The 13,798-nt window shown below is 45.7% G+C and overlaps 1 protein-coding gene across 1 annotated transcript in view; it reads left to right on the top strand.

Annotated features, from left to right (window-relative positions):
- The first annotated feature begins 9,404 nt into the window (after positions 1–9,404).
- FAM189A2 (family with sequence similarity 189 member A2) overlaps positions 9,405–13,798 on the top strand; it is a 61,583-nt gene continuing 57,189 nt past the window's right edge. Inside the window, exon 1 of the mRNA XM_027615734.2 lies at positions 9,405–9,944. Within this exon, the coding sequence (XP_027471535.2) occupies positions 9,531–9,944 (414 nt within the window). The 5' untranslated portion in view covers positions 9,405–9,530. The remainder of the gene's footprint in view (positions 9,945–13,798) is intronic.

Raw genomic sequence — 13,798 nt, 5'->3', positions numbered from 1 at the left:
ACATAATGTCAGACAGTGATAAGTACTAGGAAGAAATCCAAACTGTGGGGATAGGGAAGGAAGGAGGAGGGGAAGTATCACATTTGATAAGGAGGTCAGGGATTGTTTGTCTAAGAAGTAAATGAAATGAGGGGGCAAGACATATCTGAGGGAAGAGCATTCCAGATAGAGGGAACAGCAGGTGCAAAGGCCCTGGTGCAACAAGGAGGCCACTATGATCAGGGTGTCTGGATTCACCATCAGAGCTCCTTTATCAAACCACACTGTCTCTAAAGTCATCAGGGGTCTCTCAAGGGTCTTTATGCCATACGGTGTCAAGGTACAAGGGTGACTCTAAGAACCTAGAAGTCACCATGCTGCCTAGGTTGGAACTTGTGCCCTTCACAGACAAGACAGGGACCAAGAAACTCAATGTAGTGTAACACAAACAGCTCTGACCTGGAGATCAGAAGACCTCAGGGACAATCTTTGTTCTCCTACTGAATGTCCAATCATTGGTCAAACCCTCCTGGAAGATTGGATCATTGTTTTTTAAAATTGTAATTTAAATTTAATTTTTAGTTTTAAAATAAGTGAGTTCCCAATTTTTTTCATGTACCCTGACTTTTTTGCTGTGGTTATTATAACTCAATACAGAAATGTATACAAATCTTAAGTGCACTGCTTGATGAATTTTGGCATACGTATACATGTGAGACTTCATCATCCAGATCAAGATGTAGAACATTCCAGTGTCTCTGAAGGTTTTTTATGATGTGTCTCCCCCTGGGTAATCACTGCCAAAGACAACCATCTGACCTCTACCAGCATACATAACAACTGTTCTTAAACTTCATACAGATGGTATCATATAGGATGAACTTTTTTATGCCTATCTTCTTTTACTCAAAGTTATGTCTTTGAGATTATCCATGTTGTTGAGAGTAGCAAGAGTTTTTTTTTTTTTTTATTGTAGGGCAGTGTTCCATTACATGAATATAACATTTTATTTTTTCTTTCTCCTGTTGATGGCCACTTGGATTATTGCCAGTTTGGAGCTCTTATGAACAAGCTGCTATGAACATTCTTATGCATGTCTTTTGTTGGACATAAACACTCATTTTCCTTGGGTTTATACTCAGGAATCGAATTGTCTGAGCTTTTTTAAAGTTCAAATATTTCTCTGACAATTATATGACAGTAGCTCTATTTTAGTATCTGTTAATTCTAGATGAAGTCAGTAAGGCTTTTAAATGCTTCTTTATCAATTGTGAACATACCTTTGTGCATTTGGAAAAATATCCACATGAGATATTATTTTTTTCAGTCTTCAGATAAGGCATGGTATCCAAATGGTTCTTGACCTCCAAATGGAGAATCACTGCCCTAAAGAATGACTCAAGTGTCCTTGAGATGTAATCCTCTATGATTCTAAAAGGCAGTGCTCCTAAAACCACACATTTGACTTGTTTCTTTTCCTTATTTTTTTTGAAAAATACTTTTCGATATACAAGTAGATTTTTAAAAATTTTATTTTATTATGTTAATCACCATACATCATTAGTTTTTGATGTAGTGTTCCATGATTCGTTGTTTGCATGTAACACCCAGTGCTCCACTCAGTACGTGCCCTCTTTAATACCCATAACTGGGCTAACCCATCCCCCCACCCCCTCCCCTCTAGAATTCTCAGTTTGTTTCTCAGAATCCATAGTCTCTCACGGTTCGTCTCGCCCTCTGATTTCCCCCCTTCATTTTTCCTTTCCTGCTATTTTCTTCTTCTTTTTTTAAACATATAATGTATTATTTGTTTCAGAGGTACAGGCCTGTGATTCAACAGTCTTACACAATTCGCAGCGCTCACCATAGCACATACCCTCTCCAATGTCTATCACCCAGCCACTCCATCCCTCCCACCCCCTACCACTCCAGCAACCTTCAGTTTGTTTCCTGAGATTAAGAATTCCTCATATCAGTGAGATCACATGATATATGTCTTTCTCTGATTGACTTATTTCACTCAGCATAATACCTAACACAACTTTCTCCTGTTGAACTGCCTTTTTTCACTTAGCTGATGGTGTTTAGATATGGAGCTCCATGCTGAAACCGTGTGCTCTCTGACTCACGACATTATTCTAACATTAAGTAGTAAATGTAGGTAGTATCAAGTATCTTATTTTTCCTTTCATTTGGGACCCACCTTCTCCAAATTCAAGTCTAGAGTGCCATGAAAGGGTCCAGTGATTATAGCATGCTGGTTTATTCTTGGGAGTCAGGAGGTACTAGACGCTCCTGTGACCAGGGTAATGGCTCTCAAGAGGATGGTGTGAAGGTTTTGCTGCAGGAAGGACTGATAGTAAACCAAAGTGACAGACAGATGAGATGTGCCAAGGTTTGGTATAGCCATATGGAGGCTATTTGTTTTTTGTTTGTCCAACACATTCCATTCTCCTTTCTTCATTTCCAGTGCAGACCCTACTTCTTAAACACAGAGTAGGAATGTGAGCCAGGATGACCAACTGTAGTACTCAGTTGCCCTGGCTTCAGGGATTGGCTGAAGAATGGACAAATAAGCCACACTGCACTAATCATGATCCTTTTTTCTTTTCTTTTTAAAAAAAGATATTTATTTATTTAAAAGAAAGATCGCAAGTGGGAGGAGGGAGAGGGACAAGCCAACTCCATGCTGAGCTTGGAGCCTGATGTGGGCCTCGATCTCACAACCCTGAAATCATGACCTGAGCCGAAATCAAGAGTCCGACATTTAACCGACTGAGCCACCCAGGTGCCCCAACGCATCACTGTTTCTTGTCTCTGGTGGGCAATATGTACTTCTTTCCATTCAAGCTGGTCTATATTGGGCTGTTGAGCTTTGAGGGAAAGAATGTGAATGAATACACAGCCAACTCTTTCATAGCCAAACCTACTGCTTTGGAGATAGTCTGGGTAGACTTAGTTTTGAGAGGTGGTGAGGAGGGCACCCATGGCTGCTCCTCATTTGGCAGACCGAATTATATGTTCTCATCAGCATTTGCTCCTAGGCCAAACAGGAACAAGGACTTCCAGTGTTTCAAAAAGATTTTGTCTTGACCATGCCACAAAAATTTGAGTGTCTCTCACGTGGGGAGTCTAGACAACAATCGAAACAAGAAAGCAGATGATCACAATATGGTGTGGCGATAACTATGATGGGAAGTGGAGGGTGATATGAGGCACAAAGCAGGCTCACCTCACCTGGTCTGTGGGGCGGTTCATGGGGTTGTTGAGGATGACCTTCTGGAGCAAAGGAGCTCCAACCTATACTCTAGGGATTTGTAGGAGTGTCCCAGGGAAATGCGTGTGAATATAAGTTGGGGACCAAGGGGTAGGCACAGAACAGTGTTTTTGGTAGAGGAAACAGCACATTTGAAAGCCCAAAAGTAAAAATGAGTTTGGCACAAAAGACTGATATGTCAGGACGCCGATTTGTTAAGTCAGAACAAGATGCACAGGTAAGCATGCATAGAACTTTCGAACACACCAAACTCACATCTGCTGCCCAAGGTGGCTGTTTCCTGCCTCAGAAGAGCTGGGAGAGTGATTTAGTATCATAACACTTCATGGAGAGAAACTTTATTTCCTGCTATCCTTAAGGACTATTGAAACTGTGGCAAATAGGGACTATGAGTGCAAGAGGCACCAAGATGAATAATTGTCCTTTCTTTTCTCCTTCTTTCCGGCACAGTTAAGCCAAGGATCAACCTGACATACTCGGTAGGGGTTAGAAATAATGTGTGCAAAGCCCGGTCATGGCAGACTGTCTAGCAATGTGGTGTTCCTCTTCTGGCACCATAAGCCCTCAGTTTCCTCAGGTCTCATTTCCTGCCCCAGGAATGACCTCCCACTGGATGGCTGACAGCAGTCCTCCCCTCTCTTTTTGGAGATACCCCACCTCTTTCTCCCTGGTTGACTCTGTGGTCTGCAGTAGGTCAATGGCTAAGATAGGTCAAATCCAGTGACTTTCTACCTTTCCCACAGTTAGGGTTTGTCAGTCCGGGAACACCCAATAGAGGGGGGCATGCACAGCTTCATCTACATGGGCTCCACTAAGCCCAGGCCAAGTCCCTCTTGTCTCTCCTGCAGCTTGTCGGGCAGTAAAGCCCATCCTCTCTCAATCTTTGGGGGTCTGAGATGCTCTCTTCCATGAATGTTTGCTGGAAAGAAGAAAATGCACACACACACACACACACATACACACACACACACAGTCACAAAGGTATACTGGTCTCTGAAACAGCCCTGGGGAGCTTTTACTAAATATATCTGCATGGGCCTCACCCCTCTGCAGACCTCACGGATCAGTATCTCTGCAGCTGAGGCTTAGAAATTGTATATATTTTTAAAGTCCCTCTGGTGAGTTCTGAGAAGCACCCAGACCAAGGGCCCTTTAGTGGAGGAGGCTGTGCAGCGTGGCTCCCACCAGGCAAAGGCAGCCTCTCGTGCCCGTTATTACACAGCTCTTCCCTAAATATCTTTGTTTCAAAGTGGTCTAGGCTTCACATCTGCATAACCAAAAGGCCTGTTCAAGAGATTTCCCCAGAACAGAGGAGTCATCTCTGCTCAAAGATGAATTGCTGTTTTGACTTCTACTGAAATTTGAACCTGCAGAAAGCTTTGCTATTATGAGGTGTCTCTCTCTTTCTCTCTCTCTAACACACACACACACACACACACACACACACACACACACACACACACACACACACACACCCTCTCCCACACTCTTACAAGACACACTTTATTACATATGTATGTGTAGCTTATCGTCTCTAGAAGTTTATAAGCCATAATCTTTAGGGCAGTTGACTTGGATTGTCTTTTGTGGGATTTGCATTAGAGGAAGCTTTCAGTGTTTCATTTCAACAATGAGGGAAGTATTGCTGCAGGTCTTTGGTTTAACAAATAAATCTGTCTTGAGGCCAGTGGCATTAGGAATCCTCACCATCATTTCAGAAAAATGGAGTGCCCAGTCTGCCCAGGTCTGCTCAGCGCTGCTTTCTTTCTTCTAGTTTCACCCTCTTAATTAAAAAAAAAAAAAAAAAAAAAAAAAAAAAAGTTCTGCAGCCCTTTCTCTGCAAAGGGAATGGTTATAATTGAGGCCACTCCTCATGCAACACTGTACCTCATGGAAAGGTAGGAGACCGCGGAATGCAGGGCCTTAAAGTTTAGAATGAATCTCCGGTTTTGTCCTGGGTATTTTGGGCCTGCAAGTTTAACCATTCCACACCCCAGTTCATCTGCTTTTCTTGGCCCCTGCTCTTTTGATGGTCAGCTGAGAAATCCCGGTCATAGAATGTCTAAACTTCAAAATCGCAGGCCTCACTCAGGGACTCCAGCCCATCACATGGCCCAGCCTCAGGCTGATGAAGCATCACGAACTTGCACTTGACAGATGAAGCAATGGAGAGCTCGAGAAGCTTGGAACTGGCTCAAGATCACAGAGTGGAGGACGGCTGGAACCCAGGATGTCTGCCCTTCCCCTTAGACTGCAATGGTCTACATCCTTCCTGTGCAGACGAGTCCCCTGGGCAACCCATGCCTGGCTGGGGACCCGCGGAGCCCCTCCCCCTGAGCCCATTTACATCTCAGTTTGTTTTCAAGTCAAATCCTCGACTTCCCCCTTCCAACTAGTCCCCTCTCACAGAAAAATCCCCACGTAAAGATTCTGGAGTCGGAATAGTACTATCCACCAATACTGTTGTGAATTTGTTAAAATGCAGGTTCCCAGGCCTCTTATCCAGAGTGCGGGCTTCTTCGGGTGTTTAGGGGAGCCCGTGAGCTTGCAGTTTGACATGCTGCCCCAAACGGTGCTGGTGTCCGTGGACCACACTTTGCGAAGCTGCTCCAGGGCCACCATATTAAATGAAGACTTCTAGAGCCCACTGTGCCTCACTCAGAGAAGCTCTTCTCTTTGTAAAATGCACAAGGCGGGAGCTGGAGGCAGGTGGCCAGGGAACATTCTCTGAAGAGTTTCTGCAGCAGCTCCCACTCCAGCAGGGAGGAGCCACCTGCGATTAGCTGACAGGTGGGGGGCTTCGGAGGAAGGGCGGGAGGAGCTGAGCAGTTTGTGGAAAGGTGTCCAGTGAAACCCGGGGGAGAGAGCTTTAACCCCTGAACACCTTATTAAGGCTTGGAGCGCAGGGAGTGGAAAATGAGGTTCGGGGAAGGGATTGATTGAGATACAATTTACACATTTCAAGTGTACAATGCAGTGGTTTTTAGTAACTTCACAGTGGTGTACAATCATCACCACAATCCATTCTAGAACATTTTATCACCTCAAAAAGTAACCCATACACTTTACTGCTCCCCCTCCCCCCCAGTCAGCCTCTGCCCGCCCCCCCTCCGGCCCCAACCACTAATCTACTTTCTGTCTGTATGGATTTGCCTATTCTGGGGATTGCGTATAAATGGAATCATATAGTATGTGGCCTTTGGTGACTGGCTTCCTTTATTTAGCATAACACTTCCAGCGTTCTTCATGTTATAGCAAGTACAGTACTTCATTCTTTTTATTGCCAAAAATATTCCATTGCATGGATTACCGCATTTTGTTTATCCATTCGTCCACAGTTGGGTTGTTTCTATTTTTTGGCACACGTGAATCATGCTATTGGTGTATCAGCTTTTGTTTTCATTTCTCTTGGGTGTATACCCACCAGTGGAATTACTGGGTCAAGTGATAACTCTATGTTTAACTTTTGGAGGAATTGCCAGACTGTTCCAAAGTTCTCACTTTTATGTCTTTTAAGCCAACCTGAAACCCATGGCTCTGAATCATCCTCTAAGATTCCATTTATATACAGCTCAGCTTGATCAGGTGTAACTAAGGACTAACTGTAAGCGAGTGTTGGGGGATGCAGAGAGTCAAGCTTGGATTACAAAGTCCAACATTCAAATACTGAACAGTATATTTGGCATAATCTTAAAGGTTGAGGCAATGTTACTTGGATTCGTGTTTATGATAAGCAGAAAAAAAAAGAAGCTCACAGCTGCAGATGGGGCCAGTAACAACAACAAAAAAAAGGAAAACCTATAGTACGACAACTTGTAATCAGCAGCTTTGGAAAAGGTTTCGTGGCTTGAAAGTAGGGATTTTCATTACCTGCCTTCTCATCTGTTTCTGTATGGTCGTGCCCCCTTATATGTGGGAAATACGCTCCAATCTGCCCTAGTAGACACTGGAAACCACAGATAGTACCAAACCCTGTATACAGGCCTATGATAAAGTTTTACTTATATATTAGGCACAATTACAAAAGAACAATGATAGAAATATACTGTAGTAAAAGTTACGTGAATGTGGTCTCTCTCTCTTTTAAGATGTCTTATGTCCTGTACTCACCGTTCTTCTTGTGACGATGTGAAATGATAAAATGACTACACGATGAGACAAAGTGAGGGGAATGACGTAAGCATCGTGACCTGGTGTTAGGCTTCTATTGACCTTCTGATGATATGTCAGGAGGATTGTCTGCTTCTGGACAGCAGTTGACCGCGGGTAACTGAAACCACAGAAATTCAAACTGTGGATAAGGGAGGACTACTGTACAGGGAAAGAGACTTTAAAAATTTAAGGGTAAAGTACTTAGAAATACTTTAAAGTATTTAAGCATTAAACACAGAGAAGTATGCAAAATGAAACTGCACGAATTTTCTCAAAATGAACCTCACCCATGTAATGAGCACCTGCAGCAAGAAACAGATGGTTATCAGCTCTCCTGGAAACTTCCCTTTCCAGTCATTAACCATCCAAGGGGAGGGAAGATATCCAACTTCTGGCACCAACATTCCCAGACACAAAGAATACATTTTGATAGTACATTTCAGGTGTCAAGGACTGACCACTGGAATAGATTCATTAAGCTGGAAGAATTTCTCAAGACTCAGTCAGAAGTTTTATATTGCACAGTGCTGAAGATCTTAAAAATTACATACCTTTAGGTTCGTGTATAAAATGAAAGGTATAAACTCAACATACAAGAAGCTTTTAACATTACCTGCAATTTAAGAACATGTGCTGTAAGATGTTTTTAAAGTGCACGAAACAACATGCTTTCAACATTTATTTTAAAATACAGCTCCGTTTCTCCAGAGTTTGAAGTTTATTTCCAACAGCACTTTGTAAAAGAAGTCCTAGGGACTATTAATCACAGGTACTTTAATAATTCAAAAAGTGTATATGTAAACACACATGCCCACTGGCAATGCCTCACATTGTGGGTTGGAGTAAGTAAGGACCAAAATAAATACAGCTTTTGCAAGCAGAGCATAAAAACAGATACACATTTCCCTGGGTTTATTGTGCAGGAGGTTAAATACCCCCACCTTACTGATAAAATGAACTGCCTAATATTGAGACTGACATGCTGCAAAGCGACACTGCCCTGTTTCTGAACCTGGAAAAGAAAAAAACCATTATAATGGGTTCACGTATAAGAGCGCTTTCGAAACATAAGAATCTTCGGAGCGAAGGGCATATACTCTTAGAGAAAATCTTTCGCCAAAGGCGAATCATTTTTGTTTTTAAGCTCTAAGTATGTCTTATAAGTGACCAAAACCAAGTTAGGATTTTATTAGGATATTTCTTCATAAGTCTGGGATTCTACGTTCCACCAGGTGATGCCTCATATAGCTCAAGAGGCAAGGTGAGGCGGACCCCGCGTTACCTTTGCCACACCCTACCCCCCCCCCCCGCCCCCGTTCTTTCTCTCTGGATGCTGGATACTTCCAAGGTAACCTCGTGCTCACGCTGGCTGCTAACCCTGGTGCCAGGAACGCACCCCCCGCTCGCCCGCCCCTTCCCCCCACACCCCCCCTTCCAGGCAGCGGGGCCGCAGCGCCCGGGAGCCCCACGCGAGCGGTGACTTCGCTCTGCCTCGTCCTTTCCCGAAGCCCTGAGGCTTAGACTTTTCCCACCAAGTCACCTACAACCCCTCCCCCTGCCATCCTCCCTTCCTGTGGGGGGAAAAAGTTTAAAGCCGGGCTCCTTTCGCATTACACTTGCCAGGGCGCCTGTCTCGGCTGGACTGCAAGGGGGCGAGGGTCCGCCCTAGCTCGGCGCGTGCGGGACGGACTGTTAGACAGTCCGCTCTCCGCTCCTACGCGCCGGGACTGCGAGGTCCCTCCCCGCGCGAGGGACCTACTTACAGAGTTGGGACTGGGCACCTTTCCCGGACCCCAGGGAGCGGGCGCGGGTTGGGCCGTGCCCCGAAAGCTGCTGCAGCCGCGCGGTGCGGGCGTGTGGCGGGGGGCGGGGGGCGGGGGGGGCGGAGAGCGAGGGCGCGCCCGGGGCCGGCGGGAGGCGGACCCCCAGTGGCAGGTGGGTGCGGCCGGCGGGAGCCGGGGCAGCGGCGGTGGCGGCGGCAGCAGCAAGTGGTTGGGCCGCGCTCGTTTCCTTCCCTCCCCCTCGGCCTCGGGGTCCGCCCGGGGTGCCCAGTGCGCGGCGCCCGCGGCTCGGCTCCGCGTCCCCGCCCGCCGCCACCGGCCGCTCCTTTCCCCGCCCGTCCATGTCCCTGCCCGTGGTGCTCCCGGGCTCCTGCTGCCCTGTGGCCGGGCTCTCGGGCGGGCCGCAGGCCGGGGGCCCGGGCGCCGCGACCGCCGCCGCCCAGGAGCCGCCGCTGCCCCCGCTGCGGCCGCGCTGGCCCCGGGCCGCCCTGCCGCCCCCCGTGCGGCCTCGCTGCGCCGCCACCGCCGCCGCCGCGGGGGTGCTGGCAGCGCCGCCCGCGCTCTCCTCCCGCCGGGCCGCCGCCGCCGCCGCCGCCGCCCCAGGCTCGGCGCTGCTGCCCGCTCGTCCGTTGCTGTCGCTCGGGCTGCTGCAGCTGATCCTGGGATGCTGCATGGTGGCGCTGAGCTTCGGGGCGCTGTCGCTGAGCAGCTCCCCCCAGGTGAAGAACTCGTGTCCGTTCTGGGCCGGCTCCTCGGTGAGTGCCGCGCGCGCCCCGCTCGCCTGGACACGGCCCTTCGGGGGAGCAGGGGCCTCTGGCGGGTCTCCTCCACGGCCCCTGTATTGCGCCCCCCTCCCCCCACCCCAGGGCCGAGGTTGGGGAGCACAGCCCCTAAAGCCAATTGAAGTTTTTGGAGGCGTTGAGGCTGGGCGGGGGAGAAAGGCTCAGAGAGAGTAGTATTTAGGGGTGAATTGGGTTGCATCTGGACAGTGTCTGTTCCTTGCACGCTAAAGGATTTTGTTGTTCCTGTCAAGTTAATAGAATAAAATAGATTTCCAGCTCTGGGAGATTGGAAGAATGGGGGTGGATGGTAGGAAAGTAGGAGAAAAATGATTCAACTTCGGGCCGTTGAGTATTAAACTTCTCTGAAAACGTCGGCGCGGGGAGGGTGAGCATTTGATCTGTTTTGTCCACTGAGGTAGCCACAGTGCCTGGCACATAGTAGATGTATTTGTGGGGTGATTGAAGTGGCAACTGGACTGGGGCACGCCATTTATTTTATTCCACTTGAAGGCACACGGAAATCTGAAATGTACCGGGTAGGATGGCTCCACTCTATCTGGGGACAAGTTCAGGAGGTAATGACAGGGTGTGTGCAAACCGCGCCTGTACCTGGTCATTAAAGGAAGGCCCTAAAATCCCACTTGATTATTGGAGCCAGGCAGGCTGCTGTGCAGAATTTCATTCTCAAGAACCCAAAGTTTCATTACGTATGAGCTCGCCAGAGCCTCAGGAGCAGGGGGCAGCAAATCTGAGATGTCTGCCCCCTGCAGCGACCTGGCCCTGCTTCCTCCAATGAGGAAGGTTGCTCTGGGGCACAAGGTGCCCAGCTTCTGGGGAAGGCTGCCTCCTAAATGTCCTAAATGCCTCCTAAAATGTCCTAGTGTCTAAGGCATCCAACCTCTTGAGCTTTGCTGGGGGCTGAGAGACTTGGAAATAGGTCTTTGTGGAATGATTGTGGAAGATGGGTATTTGAAAGTAAAGGACCTTTTTATGAAGTAACTAACTCTGAAAGTTTAAGTAAGATCCGTAATGAATGTATGGGCCAGTATACATAAAATTGTCCTTTTGCAGGTCCATGCATACCCAGATTCAAGACCAAATTTTAAGCATATAGGGAGAACTAATTGAACTCAAAGTAATCGTTTGAATAAGAACATCAAGAACATTAAGTACTGTGAGCCCGGCCTGACATTTATACTTAAACTGATGCCAGTTTGCTCTCCTTTTGAAATACTTTGACGCTGGATGGTGTGACTGTGGAACAGCCCGTGCTGGGGAGTTCATGCTCTGTTCATGGTGTTTGAGGAAGCCCACCCTCCCGGCCCTGCCACTGGGCTCTCGGCAGGGATTAGATTCATTATGCTCCCTAGTCCACTCGTCAGACTAAATTCAGCCAAATGGTGGATGCATTTCATTTATCTAAATACCATGGGCCAGAAGTGAATCTTGCATACATTTGTAGGGATTTCCCTTTCTAAAATCACAATCTCTTGTCTTCTCAAAGAGAGCAAGTTTAGGATGATTTGAATCTATTTTTTTTTCTCTTCTGAAATCAAAACCCCAAATCAGTGTACTACTGTGAATTATTTCAGAGGCGAATACACTTTAATGTCAGTCAAGCCACAGTTGGATTTGATGAAGTATATATAGCTAAAAAAAAAAGGGCCATCAGCCAGAAGATGATGGCTGTTCCTGGACCTGCTGGCTGGGCGTATCCTTGTTTTCTAGGACCCAGCAAAACAGAGCAGGGAAAGAATCAGTGACTTGGAACTAAATTCTCTTCTGTCGGGTTGTTTTCCACACCCCACCCCACCCCTCAGCTCTATATATGAACCTGCAGTTGTTCATTATGCTTATTTTTTTGTGGCCCGTTTCTGAGGTTGGCCACAGAATTTACAAAGTGACTGTGAACCAACAGAAACTGCGTGTCCAGAATGACTGGGTAGTTATTTGAGGATGACATTAGGCACCATGACCGTGGTGTTTTAGGAAAAAAGTTTCACCAGTAGCATATGCCTTTTGAATTTATGTACACGGGAGAGGCTTTTTTTTGTTTGTTTTATGGGATATTTTGAATTTACTCAAACGTTGTTCAGTGAACCCTCCTATACCTTTCCCCAAGCTCCAATAATTGTTTCATCTCTGCCTCATCCCAACTTTGCTGCTGGCTCTGTGTGTTCTGATAGTATCAGAAGGATGAGTGTTTTAAGCAGGGTAGGAATGAGTCCATCATGCTCCGTAGGCCATTTGTCAGGTCAACTTCCCACATTATTTTGAAGCAGATCTCAGACATCACACCATTTCATCTGTAAAGAGTTCAAAATGTGTGCCATTTTTAAAAGAAAATCTTAAACAGAAAGAAGAAATAAACAGAATAGAGAGACAACATAGAAGTGACCAGGCAGGTCTCAAGAAACCACCCCCCTCCACTTTTCACATGTTATTATGAAAATTTTAAATCTCAGCATATGTAGAAAGAATAGTATAATGAACCCCTTTTTACCCATCATCCAGCTTCAGTAGTTAATCAACACATGGCCACTGGCTCACCCACGCCCACTCCCCCTCCTGGATAATTTTAAGGCAACTCCCTGGTATCATAATTTCAGCCATGAAATATTTCAGTATGGATTTCTAAAAGAAAGCAGCTTAATAGACAAAGAAAGGGCTTAAGAGCACATTGTAATGTACTAATATAAAGATAGCTAAACTAAGGTTTTTATGAAAAAAACTTAAAAATTATGACTGGAGGACGGCAGGGTTTTTTTTTTAATAACAGCTTTATTGAGATATAATTCACATTCCATACAACTCACTTATTTAAGGCATGCAATTCAATGATTTTTGGTGAATTCGTGGAGATGCGCAACCATTGCTACAAACAATTTTAGAAAACTGTCATCACCCCAAAAAGAAACCCTGCACTCATTAGCAGTCACCCCCCATTTTCCCCCTGACCCTTTTATCCTTAGGCAACCACTGATGAATCTACTTTCTGGGTCTATGGATTATTCTGGACATTTCATATAGATGGAATCATCCAATAGTGGTCCTTTGTGACTGGCTCTTTTCACTTAGCATAATGTTTTCAAGGTTCACTCAGATTATGGAGTGTGATTATGGTATACTTCATTCCTTCGTTGCGGAATGAGATTCCACCATATGGACATACGATGTTTTATTTATCCCTCAGAAGTTTCGTTGGCATATGAAACCAGGTAGTTGAGTCGTCGTGCCCATTTGTCTAAGGTTACTTTGGACTCACGTAGGAACACAGTGGTAGGATATCTTCATCTCCCAAGATCTGAATGACCGTGATGTGCCTTAGTCTGCTCTAGCAATTAAATTGGCAAATCTTCTTTCAGCTTCAGTAAAAAATTTGCATTTATATTTGATACAAAATTAAATTCAAGGAACGGATATATTCATTAAAAAGACTTTTATTAACACAGTTTAAAAATCAAGAACGTTTTTCCGTATATACCTCTGTAAGTGTCCTCACATTGAGCCTGAGATTTGGAACCTTCCTTCACTTGTCTGGACCTTGAAGGTATTTTATCTATTTTACTATGTATTTAGGAATTAACAAGTCCTATAAAGAGTATTTTTCCATACTTTACATTCATACTGTCAGCAATTTGAAGGGAGTGTATTTAACGTACTCATTGTTTTTGAGCATTCTGTGATCATTTATTTTCTTCCCGGTATTGGTTAATGGCTCAGTCTACTATTATTCCTGAAAGGCATGAAGCTAAGAGATTAGCCACTTTTAAAAGCATCCTGAAGTTTGACCCCAGGTGGGTGGCAGGAGGAGAATCTCCAAGACC

The sequence above is a fragment of the Zalophus californianus genome, chromosome 13 (assembly GCF_009762305.2).
Source record: "Zalophus californianus isolate mZalCal1 chromosome 13, mZalCal1.pri.v2, whole genome shotgun sequence".
NCBI lineage: Eukaryota > Metazoa > Chordata > Mammalia > Carnivora > Otariidae > Zalophus > Zalophus californianus.
This window is presented reverse-complemented; position numbering and strand designations above follow the sequence as displayed.